General features: G+C 39.1%; 1 protein-coding gene across 4 annotated transcripts; it reads left to right on the top strand.

Annotated features, from left to right (window-relative positions):
- Window positions 1-689: 689 nt before the first annotated feature.
- Window positions 690-17,639, top strand: BNIP2 (BCL2 interacting protein 2). 4 transcript variants are annotated; one of them, XM_054516217.1, is made up of 13 exons: window positions 770-784; window positions 2,349-2,480; window positions 5,060-5,197; window positions 5,697-5,827; window positions 6,515-6,582; window positions 7,364-7,537; window positions 9,337-9,513; window positions 10,158-10,260; window positions 10,378-10,509; window positions 11,139-11,225; window positions 11,357-11,455; window positions 12,855-12,890; window positions 14,797-17,639. In XM_054516217.1, exons 4-13 carry the CDS (start codon window positions 5,778-5,780, stop codon window positions 14,843-14,845), a joined length of 975 nt encoding a protein of 324 aa, XP_054372192.1. In that variant the 5' UTR covers window positions 770-784; window positions 2,349-2,480; window positions 5,060-5,197; window positions 5,697-5,777; the 3' UTR covers window positions 14,846-17,639. The 4 variants fall into 4 exon arrangements, with proteins under 4 accessions (XP_036245481.1, XP_054372192.1, XP_036245483.1 ...); XM_036389588.1 differs by lacking the exon at window positions 2,349-2,480 and having other exon boundaries at window positions 690-784; XM_036389590.2 differs by lacking the exons at window positions 770-784; window positions 2,349-2,480 and adding an exon at window positions 4,151-4,169.
- The last annotated feature ends 47 nt before the right edge of the window (window positions 17,640-17,686 follow it).

Below are 17,686 nucleotides of genomic sequence, written 5' to 3'. Positions count from 1 at the left end.
ACAACTCCGCGAGTGGATTTGACCTTTTCCATCCCTTGTCCCGCGAGGGGCGACCCAGGACTCGAGCTCTCGGGTCAGTCCTGCGACTGCGGCACGGGCAGTGGGGGAGGGCGGTACCGAGCACAGGGATAGCAGCTAATTAGCGTTAATCGCGGCCAGCCGAGGACTGCCCGGTGCACGGCCCGTCCCCGCCGCGCTCCCGGGCGGTGGCAGCGCTCCTCGGCCCGGTGCCGTCCCTCAGGCACAGCAGGGGCGGCCGAGGGCACTTGGCCAGTTCAGCCTGGAGGAGACTGACGGACGAGCTCACTTCGGGCTGCAGCTCGCTCCCGAGGGGCAGCGCAGGGGCACGGACTGATCTCTGCTCTGTGGCCGGGGACAGGGCCTGAGGGAACGCCTGGGGCAGGGCTGGCTATCGGGAAAAGGCTTTTCACTCGGAGAGTGCACTGAACAAGTTCCCCAAGCAGTGCTCACAGCAGCAAGGCTAACAGAGCTCCAGGAGCGTTTGGACAGGTAACGCCAGGTTAGTTTTACGGGGACTGGGAGCCTCTCTCGGGGTCCGTCTAGTCCCGCCCTCACGGCGGCCGCTCTGTGCCGCTGCGCCCCCGCCCGCCCTCACGGCGGCGCGAGCGCCGCCCCCGCTGCTCACGCATGCGCACGAGTGTCCGAGCAGCGCGCGGCCCGGGCTGTCACGTGACTCGGGCGGCGGATGCGGTTCCGGGTGAGCGCGGGCGCGCAGCGCAGCGCGGCCCCGAGCGCGGCCCGGCCCCGCTGCCGCTCCCGTCAGGTACGGCCGCGGAGGGGCAGGAGCGCCGGGCCGGGAGCCGCGAGCCGGGAGCCGGGGCCGGGCTGCGCGGGGCGGGCGCGGGGCGAGGTGGGGCCGCGGCCCGACCGCAGGTGCGCAGGGAGCGGCGGATTCAGCGCTGTGGCCTAACTGGGGCAGCGGCGGCGGCGCTGAGCAGAGACCCCGCGGCCGGGCAGCTCCTCGGCCCCGCTCGGCCGCGCCCGCCGCTCCCCCGCGCCGCCGCTGTACAGGGAAGGGCTGTGAACGCGTAAATCTGCGAGGGGAAAATCCCCTGCCCTGCTCCGCCCCGCAGGATTTCGCATAGCGTGGCTGTTCCGCTGCAGGCGTAGCGAACGCGCAGTACGGAGCCGTGTCACGGAAGTCAGAGTTGCTTTCTAGTGCCTTTTGTCTTAGTTCCTCCTGATTTCCTGCTGCTAATGCAATACGCTAAATAGTGGTTGATTATTTCTGGTTGACTTGTATGCGTGTTTAAGTCCCACAAAGGAATATCTGGGCAGGGTATAAGTTCTTAGAAGTTAGTGTTTACCTTTAAATAAGTTTGAGTGGTGCATAAATACAGACCCTTCTGTTGCTCTGGATGTGGAGTTAAAAGTAGTATCCTCAGGAGAAAAGCAAGACTTTTCAGAAGTCTTCTCTTTTAGTTGTCTGACTTTTCTGTGCTTTGATGCTGAGAGAGAGAGGAAAGGAGACAATTGATCTGTTATTAACTATAGTTCTTGCATGGTCCCATTTTGCAAACTTTCAAGTGGTAAAGTCTGGAGGGCCATCTTCAGCTTTGGGAAACTTGTCTTGGATTTATGGCCAATCTGGCCACGTTCTAAAGACCATTGGAATTTAGAAATTGCAGTGAGCTGCATCCTGTGGGTTTGTGTACCAGAAGATGTGTCTGTTCCTTGCTTGAGGCTTGCTTTAAATCAAATGTGAAAATTACTCTTAAAAGCACCTCTTTAATGCCTTAAACCTGGAATTAATAGTGCCTGACACCTGGAATTAACTTGACACTCAGTTATTGTTTCTGTTGACACAATAAAGGTGAAATGTGGGGGGTAGAATGTAGGCTAACCTTGTTTTGAAGTTGATTTTGACATTTTGAGATGAAACAGTTTTCTGTTCTTTGCTTATCAGGTATGTTGAAAAAACGTAAAAATGTAAATTTTTAGTAAAAATGCATGACATTGAAATTGTCCTGCAAAGTTAAAACTTTGTATTTATTCTATTTTAGATGTGAGGGTGCTGATCAAGTACTGAATATAGGTATTAGTATTGGATAGGCAGATGTGACCTTGGGAATGTCTGGCTTGTAGTTATTTGTGTATTTGCTTGAGAACTCAAAGGTGAAAACTTAAATAACAATTTTTGCAAGCAGCCTTTAACTTCATGAATAAAATGATCTCATGCTTTCCGTTGTCCTTCTGGCCCACCTCTGCTGCCACCCTGTTTTTTGGGTATTTGGGACAGACCCAAGTCTCTGTTTAGCTCTACTGTAAATTTTTATAAATGGCAATTTTTAACAGGCTTCTTAACATTGTTGTACTTGATATTCCAGAACCAAACAGCTAAGGCAGCTTGGTATTAATGAGAGAACTCTGAAAACTACCTATTTTCTAAGAAAAAAGGATGAAAACACTGATGTTTGACCTCTGGGGCCAGCAGTGACATTCTTCATATGCAAACTTAAGTAGGTTTGACCTGCTGTTCTGGAATGGAAATTTGTTCATTAGCTGTAGTGAAAGAGCAGTGGGTTTGAGTGATGTGTTCCTTTTTTGTAATACCATAACTTGCCTGTTGAGATACTTAAAAATACAAAAAGCATTGAAGAGTGCTAAAGTCCAGTGGCTCCAGTAAGAGAGCAGAACCTCCTGGCAACCCTACATTCAGATATTCTTTGATGTATTGAAGTTTCTGACCTTTAGATAACTCTCCATCTTCCACTTCTTTATGCAAAATAGAAAGTAATGAGCAATGGAGGATAAGATCAGGCTTGCTGTTCTTAGAAACCAAACCTTTTTGAGCTGGCCATGAAGTGTGCTAGGGTCAGGTAGAAATTATTTGCTTTTTTTCTATATGACTGATAAATACTTGCATTATTAAAATTTACATTTTTCCAAGTTACATTTTTAGATTTTAGATTTACAGCTGAATTAAAAAGGCTTTGGCATTTTAAAAACATGTCAGCAATGCCACAGCAAGAGTAGAAGGAGTATTCTAAACTCAGCTTTAGTTTGCATAAGCAGAAGTAGATTTTTTTTTTTTGCCTGCTAGTAAGCATTTATATTTGTTGATGTGAAATAACTCTGAAGTCATCACTTTCCTAACTTTCTTGAAAAGGTTACCCTTCCTTCTTAATTTCTCATTCTTCTATTTGGCAATTGGTAGTGTTTTATTGGTGAGACTTAAAGTCAAGACGTCCAAACCAGCTACTTAGTCTGGGTGTTAGGTAGGATGCTGAAAACCTAAATTCAGTCTTATCTGAAGTTGAACTCCAAGCTTGCCTTGTAAATTGCTTTCAGGCGTCCTGTGTGGTACTTAGCAAATGATTGCTGTATAGTCTACCTCAATGAGAAGCTGCTGATGAGAATTCTGCAGGTAGTGTGAGGAGTGTTCCATAAAAGCACCTTAGGTTTAGGTAACAGCACCAGTAGCTTTTAAACTCTTTTCTTAGTACAACAGGCTTTTCTCCGTGTGATGAAGTAAGTGCAGTTAGAAATGCTTCTGCACTGAAAGGCTGTCCATTTGGAATTAACAGGTGTTACTTGGTGTTTGCTGTTCTTCAAAAGTGTGGGAAGAAAACTGTTCAAGTCTTGGAGCAAAGCCCTGTTTTCAGGTGTCTGAGAACTGGATAGGTGCAGGTCAAGGGGAGCATCTTACAGCCACCAGCACAGTGACAGTCTTGGGGAGGGTGATATTTGGGTGTTTTGACTGCCAATTTTTTGTCCTTTAAGACTGAAGTCATGAGTTAAGGTTTTCTTTCAGGTTTATAGTCAGCTGCATATTTGCACCAGCTGGTTCATTCCATGCTGCTGGTAACCACTGCCTTCTCCTGACTGCTGAGGGCCCTGGGGAAACTCCTTGGGCTTCATCTCTGTCCTGAAACAAATGCATAGAGAGCTCTGCGCACATTCACTGTTACTGCTGATCCAAATGTGACCTTCCCTCTGAGCAAATATTTCAAAGCCACTGTTGCAGCTGCCAGCAGGTTGGTGGCCAGGAGTATCCACACCTTGTATGCTGAGAACATCATCAGCTTGGTGAGAGGCAGGACTTGTTTCCAAGCAGTGCTTTAGTCAGGACGAACAGGGAGAGCTGGGAGGGCACTGGATGGGGCAACTTCTCCACACTGCTGAAGAACAACAGCTGAGAGGTGCAGGTACTGAATGTCTCAAACAGGGGGAGTCTGACCCTGAAGAGGAATTAGGTTCCTACCTTCTAGAAATTTTATTTAAATTTCCTGGGTGAGTGAAGCAGGGAAATGTCAGTAAAACAGGCTTAACTTGAGATCATTAGTGTTTAATTTGTAGCACTGCAGTTTTACGAAAAGATCACTTAATTTTTCTTTATTAATCAACTTGCATAGCATAGCTTTAAGCGTTGCAGGACATTTTAAAATCAGGTCAGGAGAAGAAAAAATTGGATTTGTCATGAAAGGAAAGCTGGTCCTACAGAACAGTAAGTGTAATTTGGTTTTCACCCATGTAAAAAAAAAAATTATATCTCTTGTCACAGACACATTTTATGAAAAATCCTTTCCTTAGGATTTTTTCTCCTGAAAAGCCGAGAGGCCTCAGGAGCAAAATGCAAACAATGGTTCTCTGCTGCTGTGGAATGCAACAGGTGCATCTGGGATTGGCTCATGGGGTTGTTTCTAATTAATGGCCAATCACAGTCAGCTGGCTCAGACTCTCTGTCCAAGACACAAGCTTTTGTTATTCATCCCTTTTCTATTCTTAGCTAGCCTTCTGATGAAATCCTTTCTTCTATTCTTTTAGTATAGTTTTAATATAATATATATCATAAAATAATAAATCAGGCCTTCTGAAACATGGAGTCAGATCTCAGTCTCTCCCCTCATCCTCAGACCCCTGTGAACACTGTCACAATCTCTGGGTTATAAGCAGTATTGGTTGCATTCCAACTTTGTACTTGCTGCTGTTCTGTGTTGATTGGTTCTTTGCAAAATGTCATGGTTTCTTATTTTGATGGATGTTGGTTTTCTTAATACCTTCACCGATAATTTTACATGTTTCTGCCAATCTTTAGTGCCAACATAGCCAAGAGCTTCAACTGGTTTGGACTTCTATGTCAGCAGAATGGTCTACCATGTTCTGTTATTGGGGATTCCTCGTTGCTGGTGATGGGTGAGCCTGAAAAACGACAGCTTTACTTGCACATCATAGGGTGAGTTCTCCAAAAACACTGCCTTAAATAGTTATCTTTAAAATGTTTGGGTTGCTTTTTTTTTTTTTTTTTTTCCTTTTTAAATGGCTTGTAGTTGAGATCTGACCATCTGGACTTTTTCTCAAAATATACACTTATTAATTATCTCCTATAGAATCTAGAGATACATCTGGTTTCTTACATTTTGTTAATCTGAGTGAACTGGTGTAATCATAAATGATAGAACAGATTGCTCAAGGCCTTAATTTTAACTGAGGGGTTGATCTTCCTTGACTGCATTAAATCCCTTCCAACCTAAATTATTGTATGATAAACCATTCCCACAAGCAGTTTTGGGGGGGGGGGGGGGAAGTAAAATGGAAACAAATAAAAAACTTTTCCCTGTGGTGTTTTTTTTTATTCTGCATAATACCTCAACTTGATGATAAGTTAAAGGATGTGTTGGAAGTATGGGAATTACCACAGTATTGAGCTAACACCTTCTGTTATGTTCCTGCAGCTCCTCTTTAGCCCGTTGTGCTGAAGACCAGAGGTTCTGCCTGATCAGGAGTCTCTGTTAGCAATTGAAGTTAGCTGGAGAATGGAAGGGGTTGAGTTTAAGGAAGAGTGGCAAGATGAAGATTTTCCAAGGTTTTGAATTATTTTTTAAAGTAATTTGGATCAAACACATAACATCAGCAATAAGCTACCTCTTGGTCTTCCTGGTGAACTAATACTCAGTAATAATCTTAATAGAGCAGTTTTGAAAAGGTTTTGTGGCATATTTCTTCAGGATTGCCACTGTTGACGTTTCCAGTGTTTTTAAATGAAGATTTGTAAGCTTGGCTTTGTTTATTTCCTGTGAAAATATTTTGCAACTACATTGTTTGCATATTACTCCCAGTGCCTCGTGACCCAAATATTTCATTAAGCAAAATACTGAGGAAAGGCTTTAAAAGTTAATGCTGCTACTGATGCATGGTCCTACAAAAAAATTAGCTTTAGATGCTTTCTATGATAACATGATTAAACTACTTCTGTAATTTATTTCACATCAAATTTTGTCAAGCAAGAATATGACAAGTTTTCTTAAGGATGACACACTGGTAGTAGTCAGTGTTTTGGTATTTGTCACAGGATGGGATGGTCACTTGAATGCTGTAAAGGAATTTTCTGCTGCCTTGGTGTTTGTTTACTGAAATCTTGCATTTAGGCTATAAGTAAAGTTAATTCAGTACTAACTTTACAGTGGGTTTTTGTAGTAATGTGTAAGTCTTAATATATGGCATTAAAAAAAAGTTAAAGCAGGTTTGTAACAATAATTTCTTTGTGTCCCAGGCCCCTGCCAGAGGATGATCCTGTTGAGTCTGATGCATTGGCTGCAGCTGGAACAGAAAATGAGGCTGGTAAGAACATTCCACTCCAGTCCAGCTGACTGCTTCCTCCTTAAATGGCTGCTTTAAAGCTCCTTGGTGTGGGGGGATTTTATTGCTTGTTTTGTTTTGGGGGTTTGGGTTTTGTTTTTTTGGTTTTTTGTTTTTGTTTCATTGATTGGAGTTTTGGAGGTTTTTACATGTCAAATTTGTTTGGATTTTGTCTCTCTGCTTTACTTGCAGTATTTCCAGTGCTGGATTGGTAATCTGATTTTATTCCTTGCTTTCAACTCCTGTCTAAATCATGCCAATATTTGCCTTTTACCTCAAAGCATTCAGTGTATTCACAGAACAGATTCTTTAATTTTATGTCCTTACTGTTGTCTGTCAGTCTTTTTTTTTTCAGCTGGTATATAATTTTCTATTTTATCAAAGATAGTTATGATGTCACTGAAGCCTAACAAAAGCAAGTGCTAGGGACATGAATCTGTTGTATTATTTGTGAGATTTATTCAGTGTAATATCTGGAGCAACTCCTGGGACACCTGCATGCAGCAGGCAGGTGTAGTAGTGTCTGCCACCCTGCTCAGACTGTGTGTGTGCAATGGGTAATTTGAGAACTTTTACCTGCTGTTCTTTCCATCCCCTATTAAAGTCTTACTCCAAAGATAGCTTGTTTAAATTATGGACATTAATTTATAATGCATTATGAGAAAGAACTGTGCTCTTCTGTCTTGGTAATATGCTTATTTAAACTTGTTTTAGCAATAAAAATAATAAAATAATTTTAAAAAAATCAATTTGCTTTCTTTAGATACAGAGGGTAATGGAACCAAATTGAGGAAGAAACTAATGGCTCCAGATATTAGCTTAAATTTGGATCCCAGTGAGGAATCTCTTTTTTCTGATGACTTGGATGAAAGTGGAGAGATTGATTTGGATGATTTAGATACTCCTTCAGAAAATAGTAATGAATTTGAATGGGAAGGTGAGTATTTTGGTTCTTTTGTTTGATGTTCTAAAATATTTTCTTGTGTGCAGGTTGACTGTTTCTCTAATAAGAAATAGCTATGACTCAGTAGTACCAGAGAAATACAAAGGTAGTGATTATATTAGGAATTAGAAATAGATGCAGTGACTTTTTAAAGAGCAAATCAGACCTCATCTGATCAATAAACAGGCAAGCAGTTACTAGCTGTAACTGCAGGTAAACTTAGGTGAAGATCATCTATAAGACCTGAAGTTATGGAAAATCCTCTATTGCAGTAAGTTTTTAAGAACCACACAACAGAAAAAAGTACCCAAGGTATTTTATATGTGTTAGAAATGAGTTTTAAATGGAAGGAGCCAAACAAAGGGATATAGATTACCTACTCAGAAATTGATGAATTTCAATTTAAGGAGGACTGAATAGTATTTTTAAAAATACTAACTAACACCTGATCTCAAATCTTCCTGTGGTGACAATGACAGAAGCTCAGTAGCCTTAGAGTATGCATATTTCCAGATTGACTAGAGGCAGTAAAAGAGCCCCTATTTTATGTCAAGAAATTCTGAAATTGCTTCATAGGAGTTTAAAGTAGCTATAGCCACACTAGTAATGATCTCAGTTTTTAAGACATTAATAGGTGTTACATCTTATAGACAAAACCTGGAGATTCTAACAGGTTTTTTTTTCAGATAAGTGTTTTGTGTAGGAGTTAAAGCACAAATTTTAAACTTTGAGTTTAATGATGGTCTTAAGGCCCTCTTTATGGAAGCCAAGAACAGTTGTGTTGGGCAAATTGTTGGAGTCTCTAACATCTGTAAACTTCATGGTTTAGGAATGTCCCTAATAAGTAAATATGTAAACTCAATTATTATTTTCTCATCCTGAAAATAAAATAATTTAAATTCCTGAAGTTCTCTGTTCACTGTTATGTTTGAAACACTACCTGTGGAGAAATAAGCACTCTTTAGAATAAGGAGGTGGTTTTGGTTTTTAAATAGCTAAAGGCATATTGCAGTGGAAGTTTTCTTAACAGAGACTGTGTGTTTAAATTTGTAAAAGGATTTTCACTGTCTTAAAGAAGAATTGGTGTTTATGGTTGCTTTTGCAGTGATGCAAAGGAAATGTTCCGGATGTTTGTGTCTTGTTTTTAAAAGTGGCTGAAAAGGGTTTCTGTCTTTTCTTCCTTTAATGCTGCTGCCTTCATTTTCCTGGAAGGATAGTTTCAATTAACAGCTTTGTTTCGGGAACAGACAACTAACTTGCAGTAGGTTTTTCTCGCTTTGGGTAAGGTCCATGCAACAAAGTCAAGAATCATAATTTCATTGGAGCAAATTGTCTTACAGATTCCTGTCAGCAAAAATTTCATCTATTTTGATTGCACATGTGAATTAGATTTAATTTCCAATAGATTTGTCTGCATGTCTGCTTGCAAGGTACCTCAATGTTTTGAATCATGCTTCATGTAAATCTGTGATCAACCTCTGTAATTCTCATTGGAGTTAACCACTTTGTTTATTTTGTGAAATTCATTGGGGTCTGTGTTCTGAAAGCCTAAATTAATTAGGCTTCTCCATGAATGGAAATTTTTCACATACTTGTAATAGAGAAAATTGCAGTCAACAGATAACTGCGAACATGAGTGTGTAATTAAAATATCCATGACATCAGTGGGTGTGTCTGACTGGCTGAAGAATACCAAAATAGATTAGATAGCAAAGTGGTTAACTTGTGTTGTAGCTGATTGTCACTATGCATGGTATTCATAATGGGTCTTCAACATGTTCTCATTTTGGCAGATGATCTTCCAAAACCAAAAACTACTGATGTCATTAGGAAAGGCTCCCTGGCTGAGTACACTGTGGCAGAGGAGAAGGATGATGGTCGCCGCTGGCGAATGTTTCGGATCGGAGAGCAGGACCACAGGGTGGACATGAAGGCAATTGAACCGTACAAAAAAGTTATCAGTCACGGTGGTAAGGATTGGTGATGTGCTCTGGGGAACTGTTATGCAACTGTTTCTTTAAGATGAGTTGGAGGGGCACAGGAAGAGCTTTGGGCATGAAGACTTGTAGTAATTAATTTGTTGCAGTGTTAAGACATGGTTGATAAAATAATTTTTTCTCTATTAAACTAAAGTTCCAAAATGTACTCATGGTCACGTGTACTAAAATGCACCTATGTAATAAGATATATTTACTCTATCCTACAGTGTCACTGCTACCTAAGTTTTTGGTTTCTAGACTATTGAAAACATTAACTATCCATCTAGTAAAGCAGAAATAAAGTCATGGCTCTTCCCAACAGTCTGTGAAGTTTAGGTTGGAAAAAAAGTTGATTAAACTTTTAGAACATAAGATGTTATCAAATCTACTGAGGTTGTACACTGAAATGTTGGTTATAGACACAGTGTTTGATTAACATCAGCTTCAGCTGTTGCTTTAGAAGTAGACAAACTTGAAAAAGAGACCTTGATGTTTTCTGTAACTGTATGAATGTGTCTATATGGATGTGGGTACATCTCTTTAAGGTAAATAATGAAAAAGCTTATGCTTAAGATTGTGTAAATGTAGTCAGTGTATTTTCACCTTTGTCACTACTGCTGCTTATTTCTTTTTAGGTTATTATGGTGATGGGTTAAATGCCATTGTTGTGTTTGCTGTTTGCTTCATGCCTGAGAGCAGCCAGCCTAACTACAGATACCTAATGGACAATCTATTTAAGTAAGTCATCCTCTGCCTTTCTGGGTTTTTGTTATTTTTAATATATTTGAGCACTACTAGGAATTACTTTCAGATGAAGATTGTGGATAGTGAAATTTTCTTTGTTTGTCTCTCCAGGTATGTAATTGGCACTTTAGAGCTATTAGTAGCAGAGAACTATATGATAGTGTACCTGAATGGTGCAACAACACGGAGAAAAATGCCAAGTTTAGGCTGGCTTAGGAAATGTTACCAGCAAATTGATAGAAGGTAAGAAGCTCTGCAATATTTTTTTATAATATTCACATGCTCAGAGATAGACAGAGATAGCAGTTTTTAGGAAAAACTGCTTCTTCTGGTTAAGATTTGATGATGAAGGAAATTGGTGTACTGAAAACCTTATCCTAAGCTAGGCAATGTGGGATGATGCTACAAACATGCCTGGTAGTGTTGTGTGGTGGATTTTTTTGTTGCTTGGGGGTTTTGTGTATGCTTTTTGTGGCTGTTGTTCTCAGGGTGGTTTTTTTTAGTGAAAACAGTACTCTTAGAATACTGAATATTGTTATCCTGTAGAATATCCTTACAATTTAATGTATTACATATGATTAATAAGAGAGGTCCTTTGTGAACTACTTTATCATTAGGTCTGCAAAGATATTCAGAGGAGCTTCTCCTTGGAATGTTACTTCCTTGTCAAATTGATACTGAATCTTTAGTTTTTATTTTACAGTTGTATACTGTTTTTTCCTCTGATGGAGGTTGACTTCTAATAATGGGATGTCAGAATACTGTGTTTATGTGACAGCTGTGCTTCTAAAAACATACTTCTTACATATTCCAAAACCCCTGGTCATGCTGCCTTTTTGTTCCAGTTATTATCCCTTGTTTAAATCCTTCAGGTTAAGGAAAAATCTGAAATCGTTGATCATAGTTCATCCTTCCTGGTTCATCAGAACTCTCCTGGCCATCACAAAACCTTTTATTAGGTAATGCTCTGGGAGCTTTTTCATAAATAATTCTGACAATTGTTTGCTTTGAACTTAAAAGACTGTTTTAATATTGACCTAATGAAAAATGTTTAGAGTTGTAACTGTACCCTGCATTTGTTCTTCCACAGCTCAAAATTCAGCCAAAAAATTAGGTATGTCTTTACCCTGGCAGAACTAGCTGAACTCATCCCCATGGAATACGTTGGCATCCCAGAATGCATAAAACAGTACGTTTTATTATTCCAACATCTTCTACACTGATCATGGTTTAGGATGTTGTAATCAGTGTTTGGTTCGAATGTAACACTTAGCACATAATGACTTAACTGAGATTATTGCTCTGTCTAGGAGGAGTGTCCATGCTAGACCTCATTGCTAAAGGCAGTTTGGAATGGAGTAGCATGGACAGTCAAAATGTTCATGTATAGTCATTTTCACAGTGAGCTTTGTGCAATTACTGAGCTGTGTGTAAATTAAGTCTTCTAGAGAAGGTCTCATTCCAGTTGTTCTGCATCTTGGTGGGTGTATTAAACTGGCTTGTGAGTGAGAAATTTGTGGGCATGTTGATGCTGAAGTTATAAATAAGTCTTCTAAAGTGTTTTAATTAAAATGTGGAACAAGTTAAGTGCTGAAATATCACTTGGATTGGGTTTTCATTTGAAAGAAAAGCAGTGATGGGGAAAATGCTGAATCCCTACTCCCTGCAGTTCTAAACTACTTTGGTATAGAAATGAAGACAGCATCAGTGCAAGTTTTTTTTCCTTCCCATCCAGATAAAAATAGCCATTTTAATATCAGCACAATTCTGCTGTCAAACAAGATGATGATCCTTTTGTCAAAAGCATTTGTGAATGCAGTAGTAGAGTAGAAACCATAAACTTGGGTCTTAGGAAAACCAGATGAAAACACTAACAATCCTGATGACAGCCTGTTAGAGGGTGTGACACACGAAGCCTGTGTTGTCTGCATTGTAAGAGGTGACACAAACTGGGGGAAGGTGGCACTGAGGGCACAGCCATGCTGGACGAAGCCTCGTGCCCCCTGCAGATGGCTGCTTATTTCAGTAGACATCCAGCTGCTGTCAGCTCCACAATTTAACTCTCTGTAAGACAGAAAAACAGTTTTTGTGGGGTGGGAGTGAAACATGTGACAAAGCTGAGGCAGCCTTGTGCTGTCTTTAGAATTTTTTGTCTGGGGTTTTATGAGTGTCTTATGAATATTCAGACTGTCTTTCTGAGTTTTAAAAGATTTCTCTTTGTATTGATGAACCTTTAACTGTTCTGCAAAGTCTAGACATGGTTAACTTAAAGAGTTAATTCTCAGATTTCTGTGGAGGATTATATCTGGCTTCAAACTGTCATGGATACAGGCTTTAAGTTTTATTGATGAATGCTAACACTGTACAAGAGGTCATATTGAATTCATTTGTTATGTTGTAGTAAGTAAATCTTAATGGTTTCTGTTTAATGCTAATAAATGTTGGAGGTACACTGTGGTTTTTTCTTAATTATGTCAGTTTCAAAATTAAGTTTCTGCAGACCATTGACGCTAAAACTGGTTTGCAGCTTCTGTTGATTTTGGCTTTTATATGTTATATTTACTGAAATAAAACTTTTCCTCACCAAGGTATGAAGAAGAAAAGTTTAGAAAGAAACAGAAAAGGTATATTCATCTTTTGATTAGGGTTGCATCTATATAAGACAATTTGCACTGCAACTAACTCCCAGTTGATTGGCTTGCATAAAGGAATAAGCATTTGTAAATATAAACATGCACTAGTGCCCAGGTGTTTCTGCATGACAACAACTATACTGTACTTGCAGGCAGTATGGGATCTGTAAGAACTCACCCTGGGTGTTCAGACAGCTATTTGTAAATAGTTTCTATTACACCTTTATGTGAGATGCTCACTTTTAAGGGGATACATGGGTTCTCAACTTGAAGAGGCAAAAGTAGTGCTTCTGTGTGAACCCATTAAAGCAAATGTCATTGTTTCTAACAGGAATTGATCTCTGGAGATGAGCTGTACTTAGTGCTAAGCTGTAGCTATGCATTAGCAGAGATGCAACTCTGTAAGAAGTTCTAATACTTAATCTTGTATTTTTGGTATTTGCTACCTTTTTAGTTATTAACTTGCATAGATGCAATCTAAATTAGTATTTTAGTGCTGTTTGTATTTGCAGTGCCTATGTTCCTTCCCAATAAACACTTTGTTAATTTCCAGTCTCCTGCTAACTATTCAAGCTATTTCACAGCTGATGAATTTTTTGAATGGATATGTTATTTTTTCACTCACTAACAAATTGACTGAAAGATTTTGCTACTAACTTTGGAGTTTTTTTAATTACTTTTCCTTTGTGTGCCTAACTATTAAGGAAGGCTTATTGTCTAAATTGGGTAGAGGAACACTGAGATTGAAGTAAAAGGAATTTAAATTATTTCTGGAAGCTCACATGTAAATCTAGTCATGTGTTGAACATTCTTCAGGAATTACTCCAATTAAGTGATAATGTAAAAAATCTACAGTAGAACAAGCACTTTTTTGTGTCCCTGTTGATAACTTCACCTATACTACCACCACTTTTGTAAAAAGTAGTATGTTCTTCAGTGAAAATTAGATATAGAGATCACAGGCAGAATTGGATACTGAGCCTTCAATCAGGTAGAAAGCAGCTCCTTTTCATGGGTTTGTGGCCCAGAGGAGCTGTCACTGTTTCTCTCATTTTGAAAAACTGGCTGGTTATAGTTATAGGTATGTTAGACAGATTGTTAGAGGTAATCTTTCCCTTTAGAACTGCTGTTGGTTTTAAAATTAATTTACCTCCATGCACAACTTATTTGCCAGAAAATGTTATCAAGACTGTAGCTTGTTCTTACTGTAAAGAGGAAAAGTACAATTTGTGCAGGGGTTCCAATCCAATCATCCCCTGGTTTCTGCAAAGCAGCATTTTGTTTGCTGGTCCCAAGGCAGATAGTAAGAAATAAAGTACAAAATCAAACCCACTTCTATCAGCATGATGGTGAATTTTTCCAGGGTAATTGCAAGAGTCTTAGAACATAATAGAAAAATTATTGCAGTTAAGGAGCCTCTTCACTTTTGTTAATTCAACTAGTGCTGTTACTTTTAATGTTAGAGTAATTAAGCCAAGAAGGTAATTAATTCAGTGCTTATGAATTCACCAGAGTGGTAGTGCTTGCCAGTATTGTCATGTTACATGTACTGTATTTCTTTGCTTTTGTTACTATGAGCACAGGCCATGCTTTTTTCTTCAGTAGTCAAACTTGACTTGCACTTTTCAAATGCTTCCTCTCAAGTGCTGTAGTTACTTAAATGGTTTGCTAACAATTTTAATTAATTTTTAGGGGGTGGTAGGAAAATAGATATTGAAAAGAACCCAAACATCATGACTACATTAAATGAAAACCTTAATTTAATATTTATTTACTAAAACTTTTCCCATATAAAAGTTTTGTGTTTTCCTGTTACGGTTAATATTTTTTTCTTAATAATATGAGCTGTCAAACTATGTTAACATAGTTTAATCTTACTGCTGTCTTTGGTAAGCAGAGTTGACCAAGAGCTGAATGGAAAACAAGAGCAGAAAAGCGAACAGTAAGTTTGGAGTCCAAACAAGACTGAAGAATGCGCAGATGGAAGGATGCTGTTTGTGCTCCATTACAGTGCATTCTCTGTGTGTATGTATTATATAATCTGTTGCAAAAGGTGCTTTGGATTAGCACACCATGAACTGCTTACTGCTGTATTGGTTTGTCTTGACTTTAATTGCTGTTTTATGTAATCATTTCGTACTGCTAAATAGCAAAGAACCCTATGTTTTCAGAGGATGTTCTTGCAGCTGTTTATCTAAATGATGCATGTTCTTCAGTAAAATATTTATATACCTAAATGTTAAAGGAAAGAGATAATATATATATTTTTATGACTGAACAGTATATTGTGTGTACCTGCTGAAGGAATTCATTTGCAGGTAGACAAGGCCTTAAGTTACTTGTTCTTATTGTATAAATCTGTTTTGCTGTAAATGGTCAAGTGCATTTCTTTGTTGTCATGAAAACTTGTTTGGATATTAACAATCATTATTAACTTGGCTTTCGCAAATACAGAGATCCTTATTTTTGTTCATTTCCCTTACACAAGCTCACTCCTTTACCTCACCAGAGTAAGCTTCAACTTTGGTGTCTTTCAGTGCATCATTCGGGATGCAGAACTGCGGTTCTGTGGGTGGCACTTTGTTGGCCAGGAGGTTTAAGCCTAAGCCACAAAAGCTGAACTGACTGGTGAGATACCAGACCTTTTTCAGTTGAAGTTAAGAATTTAGATTCTGCTTCAGTATGTCAAGACTGTCTCAGCTAGCAGTAGGAAATGGGTTCATTGCAGTTCTTTGTGGGTGAATCTTGATTGTCACTGATGGGAACTCTGGTCATGCTCAGTAGAACCTGGGAGCTACACAGGTATTCTAGCCACAATACCATTTCTTGGGCAGAAATATGAGAAGTTTTATGCTACCTGTGTCATTCTGGTAGATGAAACATGCATTTCTAAAGTTGTTAGGCACATGATACCAGCACTAATTTATCTTTTAGGAGGTGTTTTAAAGGTTGGGGTGTTTTCACTCCCCACAGTGGTGGTAAATCTGTGTCTGCAAGAGGTCTTCTTGGACATACAACTAGTGTGTCTAGGCTTCCTGGGACAACAGTAATGCACTGGTTGATACATTGTAAAAGTTTGTAACATCTTTTGATAAACATTGCATTTTCCATGTAAGGGCAAGTGTACGCAAATAAATTCATTCAGGAATTGAGCAATATAATGTTGTAGCAAGTATATTAAATCTTTGCTTTTGGTGTTTATTGTGCTCACAATTTTGTCTTAATGCTAAAAAATATCATTTTTAACTATATTTAATGTTACTCAGTTATCTTATAAAAAAAGAAGTTATGTTCAACCAGATTATTACATGACACTGATAAATAGCAGTTGTGAGATATTCCGTGGTCAAGACTTACCAAGTACCAATTAATCAACTGTCTCCAGTGATACCTGCATAGACCCTGAGAGCATATGGATGTCAGGTGAGGGAAAACTGCTCATGTCTCTGGAGGTTTACTTAAGTCTGCAGTTCAGATACTTTCATCTCAAGATCAAAGTCCTTTTGTTGCAGTAGTTCTTGTATCAGAGTTTCAAGGAGATTGATAGGCAGGATGTATTCACACAACAGAGATAATATCAATGCCAAGTTACCTTGCTTCCACGCCATCAGGTTTGGATCTTGCTCTGAAAGCAGAACACAAATGCACTTTCTTTGGGGCTGTCTCATCTCCTGCTTCAGTTTTGATGTTGACAGAGATTATTGAAAAGTTCAAGTCAGTACATGGAGCTCTTGCAGCCTTGTTTACTTCTGATACTTTCACAGTGGGGTCTGTACGACCGTGCAGATCTGATTTTTACTGGGTTTGCACGTGTCCTAAGCTAAACAGGAAGCATTCTGATTATCTCATTTCCATTTTTTCCTAATTGATAAAAGCATTGGTCTCAGTAAAATTATATTTTTAATGGAGGGATTGTAGTTCTCTGTGTCCTGTGGCTTCCTGTGTGTATAGTGCAGTACAGACTAGCCATTCCTCTGTATATGCCACATTTACCAAATGATGGGATTGTTATTGTGTTTCCTGGTGGCCAAGGATTCTACAGTTTCATGCTGCAGTAGTATGGTTTCTGTTGGAAATGTGTATGTGCTTATAAATGGTTTATTTCTCTAGTATAAGTTGTTGTGAATGAGTATACAGCACAGCAGTTGTTCTGTCTCTAAAGATATGCAGCTTGAGAAAGAAGTATATTAAAATATTATTCCCCTCTGCCTCCTTGCAGCTCATCATTTAGTGGTGAGGTGGATGTTTACAAAAAGCAAAGTGGTCCCAAAGCTATGGATAATGTTTTGTCAAACTTAACTTTTTTGGAATTTATAATATAATGTAATATATTTTAATATTTAAAAACCTGAAAAGTTGGAATGTCATGCTTAAATAAAAATTATTTCAAAACTTGAATCACTTTGTGATAAGATACAGTTTTGGAGGGAATTCACCTTTCAATGGCACTTCCTTCTAAAAGTAAGAGTAATTTTGCTAGAATTTGCTGACCCCTGTCAAGAAAAAATTTCACAAGTCACTGATTTACTTTTGATTTGGAGGTCTCATTAGTTTATATATATTTATATATGTAGTAATAAGTCATTACGTATGTCATTATTGCTGTGCACAGCTGAAATAGAGATGTTGGGGCCAGTGGCCTCTTGATGTGACATTTCCTGATGATTTCTGCAATGGGGTAAATTTAGAAGTGGGAAAGAGATTCTGGAGAAAGTGTCATTAAAAACTGATGTGAGTAGACTGGATTTGCTTGAATGTTTTTGATCTGTGTAATATGGCAGAGCCAT

The sequence above is a fragment of the Molothrus ater genome, chromosome 13 (genome assembly GCF_012460135.2).
Source record: "Molothrus ater isolate BHLD 08-10-18 breed brown headed cowbird chromosome 13, BPBGC_Mater_1.1, whole genome shotgun sequence".
NCBI classification, from domain to species: domain Eukaryota; kingdom Metazoa; phylum Chordata; class Aves; order Passeriformes; family Icteridae; genus Molothrus; species Molothrus ater.
Note: the sequence above shows the minus strand (reverse complement) of the source record. Positions and strands in the feature narration are given on the sequence as shown.